Here is a 14,406-nt window from a genome sequence, read left to right on the forward strand (position 1 = left end):
GTGGCCTCCTTAGTCTGTATATTCCATGCACACAGGCACTGATGATTGGAATGCAATAGTGGATGCAGTGTCTAACAGAGAATCAACATAAGATAAGTTGCAAACTGTATCTCATTATTATTTATGGGTAGCCTCTCTTTTCTTACCATACGATTCAATTTGTTATACTGTCTCAATTTGTTATACTGTTCAATTTCAATGTGTGATATGTATTGATACAAGTTGTCATAAATTGGAATATTACTGACACAGCTATAGATGAAAGATACATCTTTAAAGAGTGTGTGCTTATATGAGAGGAAGATACCTTTTTGGTATTGTAGTATCTCTGTCCTCAAAGAAATTTTGTTTCCCTCCCTTCTTTTTCATCTTTATATAGGGACATATTAACAACAAGCCTTGTATCAATTTTGTTTATATCATTGACAAGGGTGAGACACCAAGTGTACAGATATTTAGGTATACATGTCATCCTGACTTTATATTACTGCATCCATAGAAATATTGAGTTTTGCTACCAACAAGAGTCAGTGTGAATGTGTGTGCTTTGGAAAGTAAGATAATCAATAGATATCCTTTATACTATATCATTATAGACAAATTGGATTATGAGCTATAATATATTATTTTGTCTATCAAATATTTGCATGGATTGATCACAAACTATTAACACATCAGGGTTATCGGACCTTGTATAGGATATATTTTTCCTGGATAATATTCTCCTTATTGAATAAGGTTTATATATGTATGTTTTGTACTGTGTATGTTTGTGTGTCTAGTTCTCGATTTTTTAAGTGTAATTTATTAAAAGTTAATTTTTAATTAGATCATCTATCTTACTTAAGTAGTGCCACCAAAAAAGAGTCTTCTTTTGTCTCTTGGTCTATTTTGAGTTTTTCTCTGACTCTGGGGAGCACCACCAACAAACATTGATATGGTCCACTGTGTGGCAATTAATATTTAAAGTTGGTAATTGTCAAATGTCAAAGGCTGATATTATATCTGTTTAATCGGGTTATTTTGGATCTGATTTTACATTGTTTTACTAGTCCTGTGCAATTCTCATTTCCTTGTATGCCTGTGCCAGTCTGCCTGATTAGAAGTCGCCTGTGAGTAATCTGCTGTGATTCCATCCGCTCAATCCTTGCTGTTGGGACTTCCCGAAATGGTGACATCTGGAGCTGCAGCCTACCTTTCGCCACTGCCCGCAGCATTTCCATACCGCAGCCCAGTCTAGCTGCGTCAGTCTGTGTCCAGCCGATTCAAGCCAGCAGTGTTCTCTACCTCGCTGCCTCCAACCTGTGTTCCAGCCGTGCCTGTGTTCACCTGTGTGCTCAGTCAGTGGCTTGTCGTACCTTGGCCCTCAAGGCGCACCATATTGTTCCTGTCGCACCTCGGCCCTCAAGGTCACACCGTGTTGTTCTTTTCGCACCTCAGCCCTCATGGCCGCACTGTGTTATTCTTGTTATACCTCAGCCCTCAGTTCCGCTCCGTGCTGTTCCTGTTGCACCACGGCCATCAATGCTGCACCGTGTTGTACCTGTTGCACCTTGACCCACAAAGCTGCACCTCGGCACTGAAGGCCGCACTGTGTTGTTCCTGTCGCATCTCGGCTCTCAAGGCTGCACCTTGAACTTTGTCTGTTACTTCAGCCAGTGGCCCAGCCACATCATAGTGCATTTCCTGTCTGCCCTGTCATAGCCTGTAACGCGGCCCTGCCACATCAGTTGACTTGCTTGTCTAATCTTTGTCTGTAAATCCTGCAGTATCACAGTCCAGGTCACTCCTACTCCACAGCCTGTATTCCTTATCTAGACGCTTATTGTATGATCTGCACTATAGTCCTAAGACAAACCTGGGACCTTCATCTTCCGCTGCTAGTGAACCTTGTCCTTTACATCTATACAAGTAACCAGGGCCGCATTAAGGTATGTGGGGGCCCCTGGGCAACAAACTTGATGGGGGGCCCTATCAGTGATCCAAAAAAAAACAACCATATATATATATATATATATATATATGTGTGTGTTTATATATATATATATATATATATACACATGCAACACATACACAGTGTGTGTATAATATATATATATATATAAATATATATATATTTCACTTAATATTGTGCCCGCCCAACCCCACAACCAGTAGCACCACCACACATATAAAAAAAGATTGTTTGACTCACCCTCCAGGCCAAGGCAATCACACAGCGGCAGACCCGGGGCAGCAGCTGCAGCTCCTGTATTTTCACCTCCGCGGTTTTCAGATGCGGCCGTTGAGGAAGTGGGCTGGCGTGGGTCTGCGCAGCGTGACCTTTGACGTCAGATCTGCAGTGCCATACAGCCCCACCGCACAGCCTGTCCACTTTCCGAAGCAGCGCTGCCTACCTGCAGTCACCGGTGACTGCCGAGGACGACCGCAGTGGAGACAGCTAAATGCTGTACTCCACCGGTCTTTGTAGGGGAAGGGCAGTAGTGGCAGGGGACAGGGTGTGGGGGCCCCCTATGTGTGGGGGCCCCTGGACAACCGCCCCTGTCGCCCTGCCTTTAATCCAGCTCTGCAAGTAACCATCTGTCTGCAGCCTCACTCCAGCTAGTTCCAGTAGTGGAAGGCAGCCACCCCTCAGCTCTGCCTTGTTTCTAGTCAGCTGTCACTCATCAATTGTGTAAGCCTCTATTGCTGGAGATTTAAATCCAGACGGCCACCTAAGTACCGGTGTGAGTATAAATCACTAACAAATCACTAAGGGAACAACCTTATTTTTATTGATGGAAGATCCTCTCCTTGGCTCTAGAGGTCTTACACAATTATGCGAGAACCATAACAATGTGTAAGCAGACAGGATTGTAACACTGACTTTATAATAATTAAGGCTGTTCCTCACCACACACAACAAATCCAGATCTGCAAAAACCACATCACACTAGGCGGCACCTAATTTCAAGTGAAGCTCTTTAACAGGTCAAGAAGGTAAAGGTGCTGAAGCAGAGTTCCAGTTTGTGATCAGATCCGATGTTTTTTAGCACTGGCTAATTTGCACACTTTATTGTTATTATAATAGTTTTTGTGAGGAGGTAAGTAATGTGGTGTCTGTTGGGCTTCTGCATATATTGTTTAATCTATGCTCCTTGCATATATGGGAGTAGTAAGTATTAGAGTGAGATGTGCAAAGAGAGTGGTCCTACTCTGTACTAATGTAGATAAGGTCACTCTGGCGATTAATTATAGCTTTAGGTTCTGCTCTTTCTATATTGTCTCGCATGAATTTTTATTATATTTGGTGTCTATATATCATATATGTTTGTTGATATAATAATACTGACATGTGTCATAATGGCTGGGTCCCCAAACTTGTACTACCCTAAAATAGTAAGTCTACAGTAGAGATATCATCTACTACACATGAACCTGGTGCTGTGTACCAACTGGAGAGTTCTGCCTTTGCTATCAAACATTGTTTATTGATTTATTGTGATGCATTGTGTTCTGATATAATGCATTGGGGTGGACTGCACTGCGCATGGCATGTGGTCTGCATTCCCTGCATTCCAGGGATGGGACGCTTGGCCACTGCTCTGGCGCGGTGGTCATTAATATGCCATTGTTGGTGTCTAGGCTCAGTGGTCCAGTGATGGGTCGCTGGACTGTGACACAATAGGCACTATTACTATGTCCCTATTATGTGTATGTACGCTGGTTTGATGCACTGCAGAGCGCATGCCCTGTGGTTTGCGTTCCAGAGATGGGGCGCATTGCCACTGCACATGGACGGCAGCTGCGGATCACGTGGCTGTGCTGATGCTGGTGTCTGAGCTCAGTGGTCTAGGGATGGGACACTGGGCTATGACACTGCAGGCGCTCAGGTGACATTTCCCCGGTCTGAGGATGATTTATGCCTGTTGTGGGACAGGGAATGGCGGTCATGGAACCTGGAGTGGTGCATGGCACATATGTTCAATGTGAGTACAGTTTCTCTTTGTATGTTGGTATGGACTGATGTCCGGTTTTTCTGTTTGACTAAGATCTATAATTGGAAAAGGGGTATAAGTATGTGGGACCTGGCCTGGGGCATTTGATGAGGGTTGTTGTAGAGTGTAGTTGCTATGAATCTATAATGGATTGTATGATATACTGAATATGGATTGCAAGCCTTGAAAAAGGTCTATCCCTAGACCGAAACGTCAGCTTTTTATCAAATGCAACCTGGATGTGCCTATATGTTCACAGATGAAAAATAAACAATATTGATTTTTATCAACTAGATCTGGTGAGTGTCCTTGTGACTACGCAATATACTGTGTGGTACATCTTTGTGTATAATCATATATACATATATAGATACACATACACATTACTTGTCTTCTTACATCTCTTGGTATCAACAGCAGAGACTAGGAAATACAGGTCACTGACATGATTCGCGGGTCTTTGAAGAGGGGCGGAGCCAAATGCCAGGAGGGACGGAACTTAATTGCGGTCCGCAAAAGACGGCTTCGTTAAAAGAAAAAGAAATTGGTTCATCGGGGGTGGGGTGCTCAGAAACTCCCCCTGCATACACTACTGTATGCTTATACTGTAAATGTATCTGCATAGCAGTCATATAATATTTTGACGTATTTTATTGTGATGTTGACAAGTGATTTTTTCACTTCTATTTTTTCACATGTATGATAACCTACTGAGAAAAAGGAACCACATTATTTTACATAGTGTTTTGCTGCCTAGCTACAATTTATTATACTGTTATATTGTTGCATATATTTTCTAGAATTAACATTGTGGTGTGTGCTAACATTTTATTTTAGAGGAAAAATGATCCCAAATATGCATTGTTTGGAAACTGTATATTACGCCATTGGATCATTGACCACAGTGTCATGATAGATTTTCTGACCATATCATTGGGAGAGACTTATATGTAATGTGCCTCTCTTACATAAATGGTCTATTTTGAGGTTCTACCCTCATTAATCTGATCCTCTTAGGGATCAGGAATTATATGATCTATTTTTATTGTATCATTTTATTTCTATTTCTTTGCTTATGTTTTGCAGTTCAAAGGAAAAAAGAAACCCTGTGCTCCCTATGTAAATCAGCAGTTCTATTAACACACACCTAAGTGTGTGTGAGTAATAACAAGGGAAGCAAGAGCGCTATTAATGTCAAAGTACTGAAATTAAATGAATTCTCAGATTATAAAAAATGCATATGAGTGTATTAGGATAGCGGGAGCTCAAAATATAAATAATAAAATGAAATAAAACAAACTAAGATATATTAAATGGTAAAAAAATAAAAAAAGTGTGACTCAAATATTGAACCTTAAAAGGTTCTTCAGATCTCCGTTTATAGCTCCTTTAGGAAGATATGTTTTCAGTCCTGTACAAAATATGGACTGCAGGGTTAAAATTGCTGTCCCTATCTTACCCTACTGCCTTCCCAGGCACTTGTTCACCAGCTGTCACCTGGGATGTTACAGCCATGCAGGGATCACGCGTCCGGTGTTCCGTCCCATAGTGATAACTGGCAGCCGGCTTGTTAGTGCCTGCGGACTTCGCGGCTTGGCAGTTCTGAGCTTGTGGGGTCGGTATGAATGACAAGCAGCCGTATTGTATCCAGAGCGTCTCTGCAGTTTTTCAATTTTTATTTTTATTTTTATTTTTTTATTTTCATTGTTATTTCTTTACATTTAATAGTATTAGTATTACTGACTCACTAGTATTTTATCCAATTTTTCCAGTACCGATATATATAGTTATATATTTTTAATCTATTTAATAAAGGATTTTTAACCTTACAAATTGTCATGGTGAAAGACCTTCCCATTAAACTATTTGGAATCAATCAGAAGAGAACCCCTGTGTTTTAAGAGAATCAGGGGCAAAGGATCTGCTCCCTTGAAGAAGACAAAATATCTGTTGAAACGCGTTGGAGGCTACACACGTTACTTAGTGGACACAGACTGAAGAGACGCTCTGGATACAATACGGCTGCTTGTCATTCAGACCAACCCCACAAGCTTAGAACTGCCGAGCCGCAAAGTCCGCAGGCACTAACAAGCCGGCTGAAAGTTATCACTACGGGACGGAACACCGGACGCATGATCCCTGCATTGCTGTAACATCCCAGGTGACGGCTGGTGAACAAGTGCCTGGGAATGCAACAGGGTAAGGTAGGGATAGCAATTTTAACCCTGCAGTCCATATTTTGTACAGGACTGAAAACATATCTTCCTAAAGGAGCTATAAACGGAGATCTGAAGAACCTTTTAATTCAATATTTGAGTCACACTTTTTTCATTTTTTTACCATTTTAATATATCTTAGTTTGTTTTATTTCATTTTATTATTTATATTTTGAGCTCCCGCTATCCTAATACTCTCATATGCAATTTTTATAATCTGAGAATTTATTTAATTTCAGTACTTTGACATTAATAGTGCTCTTGCTTCCCTTATTATGTTTTGCAGTTACCTCACCCAAGCTGACTACCTGTCACGCACTTTGTGAATGGATCATATGAGCATGCGGAATCGTAAGACAATCGCAGACCTTGCGCAGTGCGGCTTATACACATGCACAATGGCAAACAGTTGCTCGAACTGCATTGAAATCACATTAGCGTCCATCTCTGATTCAGAGTATCATAATGGGAAGTGTCCAATCATTTCTTGTACTGTACTACATGCAATGGCACTTTGCAAGATTTAAAGGTCACAAGTGAAAAAGACATCAAGAGGGGCTTTCTCACATAGGCAAAGTTCAGTAAGGGAAGCTCATTCAAATGCAGCCCACGCAGACGAGTAATAAAGCAAACAAACTTTTGCACCTGCTGTAGGGCAGATGGTAGTGCACACCGAGGATAATTTTTGATAAAGCTTCCTGGACCGGAAGTGAAACGCGTCAGTGGTTCATCACTAACTGCTACATATTGCTACGAGCTGCTATTTTGTATTCCTTGTTCACCAGGACTTTATTTTAAACAACCGAATTTCCAATTAGTTGAGAGCAGGCTGCAATACAATTACCATGCTCGGCATGGTGACGCTGGACTTGGATTAACACGGGGACAGGTGAAGGCGGTCACAAGTTGGCTCTATTATAGCCTCCGGACCAGTTGGAGCTGCGGCTCAGTGTGTCATCAGTTCCAAATTGGGAGCAACCACATTAGCAGCCCTTTCTATTAATCCCACAAAGACCAGCAAGCGCTACATTGCTCTAAGTCCTAGAGGTGATTATACGGTACCAGAAGCTTCACCTCGTTTCATATGGAGGACTTCAAATATACATTTATCCTGCGCAAAGACCTGGAGGTTGGAGATGATGGATTAATACTTTTATCAAGTGAATTATGGTCTGGTGAGATCACTGTATGTTTGGACATTTTTCATATGTTTTAAATGTATATGTGATTCCCAGCAGGGATCGTTTTTATATGTATAATAGGAATATAGCAGCTGTTGCTTTTTCTATATATTACTCAGACTAGTCTGTATAGACTTCTGTTAGAGAAGTATTTTTAATATTTGTTATTATATTATTGTTGCTATTGCTAAATATATAAAGAGAAATGTATTAATTATATATTTGGTGTCTTGTTCTGCCATGCCCACTCATTAATTAAAAGTAATATTTGAATTTGTTATTTATAACGCCAACATTCTTCTTTTACACAGAGGATACTGACTTGTACAGCTGTACGCATATTGAGAAGTGTACAGATCTGCATAAGTGCTGACATAAGTTATATTTCTATATACTTTTCTTTTCAATAATTTGCTACCAGCTCTGCATCGGCCACATTGTTTTAAACAATTTAAGCCTTAGAGGCACGTTTACTACTTATCTGGATTTAGACGCAATAAATAGAATATCTTATTGCCACATTTTGCTGCAGTACAAATATTCTGTACCACCAGGTTGTATTAATGTATTAAAAATAACATGCAAGGACAGGGACTCTGATAATGTGATTGTGACAGCAGTCCCATGTTTGTGAGCCTAGAGACTGTTGCTGTGGTCCATGCTGTCAATAAGGGGACTCTTACTGATATACAGTATCTGCCTAGAAGACCAGACCAAAGTCATGTGATATGCTGATGTCTCCTTATGTGCTTTACCCTCTTTCCTTTTTAGGTTGCTACGAGAAAGGTTTGGTTTAATATTTGTGTAACATGGAGAAGCTTGTAGCAAAAATGGAGTGCGTCACTGCACAGACTCCATGCTAGTTCCTATGGAGAGGTTTCATCCCCAACCAAGATACATGCAGAACCTAGTTTTGCACATGTGCGGAACCATCTTGTCACTAAACCGATTTGCTCCGGTGACCAGCGATTTATCAGTTCTAAAAGCATTTCCAGAGTGATCCTGCAACTCTACCTACATTCTGCATTTATTCATTGCTCCATCCTACCAGTGTTTATCTGGGTGAGTACTGCTATACCCATCACTTCTTCAATAAATATCTCCACTGGTTAAGCAACTGGGCTGTTCTACTTGTAAGGCATCCACTAATGTGTACATTTACCCTGCTCCATCCTTAAGCCTGTACACACACCATTTTCCAACAATCCTCAGTTCAGCTTGAGTTGTGTTCACCATGTGGTAGATACAGATAACTGCTATAGGGCTCTATTTATTACAATCCGCATTTGTAATGCAGATTGTAGTGTAGGCAATATCACAGGGATTTACTACAAATCCCTTGCAGGGACAGAGCTTGCGATAAAGCTCTGTCCCTGCAAATCCCCTACGGAGCCTTATCACGGTATTTGCGCAAAAAATACTGTGATAAGTGCCCCGCGCATGTGCTGACCGGCCGCCGCTGCTACCCCCCGACACTAAGCCCCCCCCGCGATCGCGGACCCCTGCGACCCCCCCTCCATTAATTACACTTACCTGCAGTTATGGGGCCTCCGGTGATGTCCTCTGTCGCTCCGGTCAGGTGACATCCCATACTGCACTGGGACCCTGTCAGGTGATGACCGGGCCCCAGTGTAGCATGGGAGACCACCTGACCGGAGGAAGGACATCACCGGAGCCCCGAACTCCGGTCCCTGGACTCAGGTAAGTTTGTTTTTTTTTTACTTTTTTTTTTTTTACTTTATGTTACAGTGAATCAGCGTGTGGTCTGTTTACACCACACAGCTGATCACTGGGGCCAGCTCCGGGCTCTGCTCTGCCCGTTGTAGTGGAGCAGGAGTCCTGTAACCGGGGGAGACCCTGGATAACACCACCTCCAGGTGGCGTTATTATCACAGGGCTTTCCCCGCTATTTTTTCACATTTTATTTTTAGTAACTTTGGTTAGATCACATTTCCCATTAAAATTATGGGAAATGCGATCTGCTTACTAAAAATAAGTGATACTTACGGGGTTGGAGTAGAATTTTACGAATTCTACTCCAATTGCCCTTTAGTAACTGTGATTGATACTAAAATAATATGAAAAGGGTGTGAAAACACCCCTTTTCACATTATTTTAGTAAAAATAATGTTAATAAATAGAGCCCATAGTCTTGTTTTAGCTAGTGTGCATAATATATATTATCTAGTTTATATATTATCTAGTTCTGTCACCATTGTAATGATGTAGGATCTGAATATCAGAATGGAATTTCCCCAGGTCTTCATCATGGCCAATATGTGTAGGATTACCAGCATTTTATCTTATTATGTAATCTTTGCACTACAATGCTTATGGTAATGTGTAGACTTGTGTATGACAGACCAGGTAAATACACAGCCTTGTCTGCATTTACCTTATCCACGTTGCCTATGGCTCTAGAGGATAAATGAACAGAATTAGCTGTACTCATGGTTATAATCAGTAAGTGGATTTAACAACTCCAGGGATGATTAGTTAACTAACTGACATTGTAAGTGTACTTTTATAGTGTAATCGTATTTCAGCAGTTTCAGAACAAGAGTTTCATATAATTTATATAATTGTTTGCAAGTTACTGAACACATTTTTATAAAATGTAAATAATTAAAAAAATCTTTTGCAATCACCATGTGCATTTATATATAGGAGTCTATTCAGCATCACTTAATTTTTACAAAAGCAGGTGAAATTTAAAATTTTCACCTGCAATTGTAAAAATTAAGTTATTAATTCGTCAAGAAGGTAAAGCAGGAGATAACAGATATCTCCTACTTAAATTTCTTTTGCGGAATGTCCCACTGTTCCCATACACTAATATGGGGACAGAATTCATCAAGCTCCGAAAATACAATATTTTCGGAAATTGACTGCAGTAGCATTCGCCATCTTCAGATGGCGAATGCTCCCGCTTGTGTATCGCAACCTGTTTCTTCCCTATGGGAAGGAGGTCCGGGTTGCGAAGGAGGGATCCTTTTGGATCCCTCCGCCCCTTTCTGGCTTTTTCGGCTGGATGTCAGGGCCCTTGTGCGCATGCATGACCTGTAGGTCGCGCATGCGCACTCCCGTAAATATTCACTGCTCCGAAAAGGAGCAGTGAAGCCGCTCACGGGGACAGCTGATTTCACATCAGATGTCACCACGCTGGAGCAATGATGAATTGCTCCGGATACCGCAGCGAGTTAGTATGTTAATTATCGGGGTCCATTCGGACCCCGATTATTATCATCAGGAATAGATCCCATGATCATGTATTCACCTTCATAATAATTCAGCTCCATATACAGTAATTAAGCATACACATTTCAGTGAATTCACTATATGGACATGATTACATTTGCACAGTACTTGCAATGCTTACCTGTCGACTTAGAACTAGCAAGGTGACAAAAAATATGAAAAGAGATACAGATCCCATTGTCTTCAGGTCTTTCAGAACACCTGGCCTGCAAATAAAAACACATTCTTCTGTTATACAAATATCACTATCCAAAACTTCCTCATAATGGGGATGATGCAGAGTTGAATGTACAGTATGTCCATTGGCAGTGTACCTTGCATGACCTGCAGTGCGTATGCTCGGAAAGTGAACAAACTCATACACACATACAGCTATGCAGACTCATGCACATTTTGCACGTATCTTAGTATCTGTCAGGCGGAATGTGGGAGGGAAGGGGCCTTCTCATCTCAATGCAAGGTTCAGTAAGGCATGCGGCCCATGCAGACGAGTAAAAAAGCAAACATAAGCTATTGCACCTTATATAGGGCAGATGGAAGTGCACACAGTGGATAATGACTTGTACAGCTGTAAGCATTTTGAGAAATGTACAGAATAAGATCTGCATATGTGCTGACAAACGTTATATTCAGTAGCGCATATTTTTTTAAACCCAGCCCCCTCATGGCAAAATGCTGCGATTTATGGGTCAATAGGTATGAGGCGGAGCCAAATTATGCGATTTAATTAGAATCGCATCATTTGACTCCACCCCTTCCAGATTGACTTGCAAATCGTGGCATTTTACCACTAGGAGGAGGGGCCTAACGACATGGTGCCTGGTCCGTCCACATCTACAACCTGCAGCTGCTGCGAGGTAAGAGAGAGACAGAGTCGGTCGAATCGGCCGCACGGTCGAACGCCACCGATGTTCGCTATACTGTGCATGCGTAAAGTTCGCAATGCGCGTGCGCAAACTAGCCGCTATGATCAGAAATTTCTCTCTCCTTGAACATAGCCAGGTCGGTAGTTTGAGTGACAGATGGAGGCGTTTGTGGGTGGTAACAGGGGAAGGTGCTTGAAAATGGGGGAGTGGAGATCTGTACGCAGGCGTGCCTCATTATGCGAACAGCGTTTTATGGGAGTGCATACGGTTTATGGGAGTGCATAATTAACAAAGTAGCGTCATGGCACATGTGACATGGGAGGTTTTTACACTGACATGATCGTAGAGCTTAAGAGAGGGTATAGTCAACCCTAAGCTCTACGACCAATGCCGATGGTTGCCGATGGTCTCGATTAATCCTTATATGCCCGGAGATGATGTGCAATGCGTACGAGAAGGGGGCATATTTTTTTGTCTTCTGACCGCTTCCTCCCCTTGGTCGGCCAACTACCGATCCGAACTTAGGGATGCAACTTGCGAGGGAATCATTTGAATATCCGGCCCCTTTTCCCGTACGACCGTGCGGCCGCTTCGACCGACTCTGAATGAGGTCCAGAGTGTGTGTGTGTGTATATATATATATATAAATATAATTATTACCAGTTATTTATATAGCGCACACATATTACGCAGCACTTTACAGAGAATATTTGGCCATTACATCAGTCCCTGCCCCATTGGAGCTTACACTCTATGGGCCTGATTCAGACCCGCTCGTGAGCGCTGAGCACTCGCAAGCGGGTTGATGGTGCCCAAGTGCGCATGCACATGACGGAGGCGCCTCCGTCGTGCGCATGCGTGAGACCTGAATAACGACAGCCAAGCCATCGTTAAGGGTCTCGCACCAAAGGGGGCGTGCTGTCGATGGTGATTGACAGCACACCCCCTTTGGTGGGCGTGCCAGGGGCGTGGCTGCCCAGATGGAGGCGTTCCCATGGGAACACCTACCGTCTGGGTCCGGCCCCACTGACATCACTAGTGATGTCAGTGGGAGTGCTATTGGCTCTGATAGAGCCAAAAGCACTCCTGGGCTTGTGGCAGCGAGACCCTACCGCAGGGTCTTGTCGCAAGCCCGATTGTCACGATGGTCTTGACCATCACGACCATCATTTTGGCCGCTCGCTATAGCTGTGGGTGGTCACCCACAGCTATGCGAGCGGCCAGGAGGCCGCTCCAAAAAGGAGCAGAGACGGCCCTGATTCAGAGCGAGCGCTCTGTCAGAGCGTCCGGCTCTGAATCAGGGCCTATGTTCCCTATCACATGCACACACACATACACACTAGGGTTAATTTTTTGTTGGGAGCCAATTAATGTACCAGTATATTTTTGGAGTGTAGGAGGAAACCGGAGTACCCGGAGGAAACCCACACAAGCACAGGGAGAATATACAAACGCTGCATAGTTAGGGCCGTGGTTGGAATTGAACCCATGACCTCAGTGCTGTGTGTTTGTGTATATACTGTATATATATATATATATAGAGAGAGAGAGAGAGAGAGAGAGAGAATACAGAAATAGGCGTCACTCGCGGCGTCTTGATAGATAAAGCATCACATACTCGTGGTTGTTTAATCAATGTTTCAGGACTCTTTAATGTTTTTTCATCAGGATACAAAAAGATAAATAGACAAACTCTTACCTTAAGTACACATACACACCCAGCTGGATTTTTAGAAGGGGAAACAATGTCACCAAAGGGACTTAATGAGCAAATTCATTTTCAATGTTTTTTGTGAGCTTACTATTATTTATTAATATATATATATAAGGTACAATATGGCAAAGTGTGTTAAATAAGTGAAAGTGTTCATCTATAGAGTACACCTATTAGAGAATGAATCAATTGTATCCTTGCGGGATTGAAATTTATCTTTTGATACCTGTAATAGTTGTTAATACTTATGTAAACTAATGTTAGAGAATATATATCGTCTTTCCAATACAATCTGTTCATTGTTGTAGCTAAATTTGTAATTTATGAGCGGTAATGAGGAAGGCACCGGGTGCATTACCATTCAATTTATGACAGGAGTGCCGGCATCTTTGCTACTATATATATATATATATATATATATATATATATATGCAGTCAGGTCCATAAATATTGGAACATTGACAGAATTTTCATATTTTGGCCTCTATTCACCACCACAATGGCTTTGAAATGAAACAAACAAGATGTGATTTAACTGCAGACTTTCAGATTTAATTTGAGGGTAATTACATCCAAATCAGGTGAACGGTGTAGAAATTGCAACGGTTTCTATATGTGCCTCCCACTTTTTAAGGGGCCAAAAGTAATGGGACAAACTAAACAATCCTAAATCTAACTTTCACTTTTTAATACTTTGTTGCAAATCCTTTGCAGGCAATTACAGCCTGAAGTCTGGAACACATAGACATCACCAGACGCTCGGTTTCATACCTGGTGATGCTCTGCCAGGCCTCTACTGCAAATGTCTTCAGTTCCTGCTTGTTCTTGGGGCATTTTCCCTTCAGTTTTGTCTTCATCAAGTGAAATGCATGCTCAATCAGATTCAGGTCAGGGGATTGACTTGGCCATTGCATAACATTCCACTTTTTAGCCTTAAAAAACTCCTTGGCTGCTTATGCAGTATGCTTCGGGTCATTGGCCATCTGCACTGTGAAGCGCCGTCCAGTTCTGAAGTATTTGACTGAATATGAGCATATAATATAGCCCGAAACACTTCAGAATTCATTCTGCTGCTTTTGTCAGCAGTCACATCATCAATAAATACAAGGGAACCAGTTCCATTGGCAGCCATACATGCCCACGCCATGACACTACCACCACCATGCTTCACTGATGAGGATCATGAGCGGTTGC

At 42.1% G+C, this 14,406-nt stretch overlaps 1 protein-coding gene across 1 annotated transcript in view; it reads right to left on the reverse strand.

Annotated features, from left to right (window-relative positions):
• The window catches only part of ADCY2 (adenylate cyclase 2), a 1,382,785-nt gene that overhangs the window by 145,856 nt on the left and 1,222,523 nt on the right, over positions 1-14,406 (reverse strand). Inside the window, exon 19 of the mRNA XM_088442287.1 lies at positions 10,754-10,838. Coding sequence (XP_088298413.1) covers positions 10,754-10,838 — 85 coding nt within the window. The remainder of the gene's footprint in view (positions 1-10,753; positions 10,839-14,406) is intronic.

Source organism: Taudactylus pleione, unplaced genomic scaffold, assembly GCF_031769625.1.
Source record: "Taudactylus pleione unplaced genomic scaffold, aTauple2 ptg000309l, whole genome shotgun sequence".
Taxonomy (NCBI): Eukaryota; Metazoa; Chordata; class Amphibia; order Anura; family Myobatrachidae; genus Taudactylus; species Taudactylus pleione.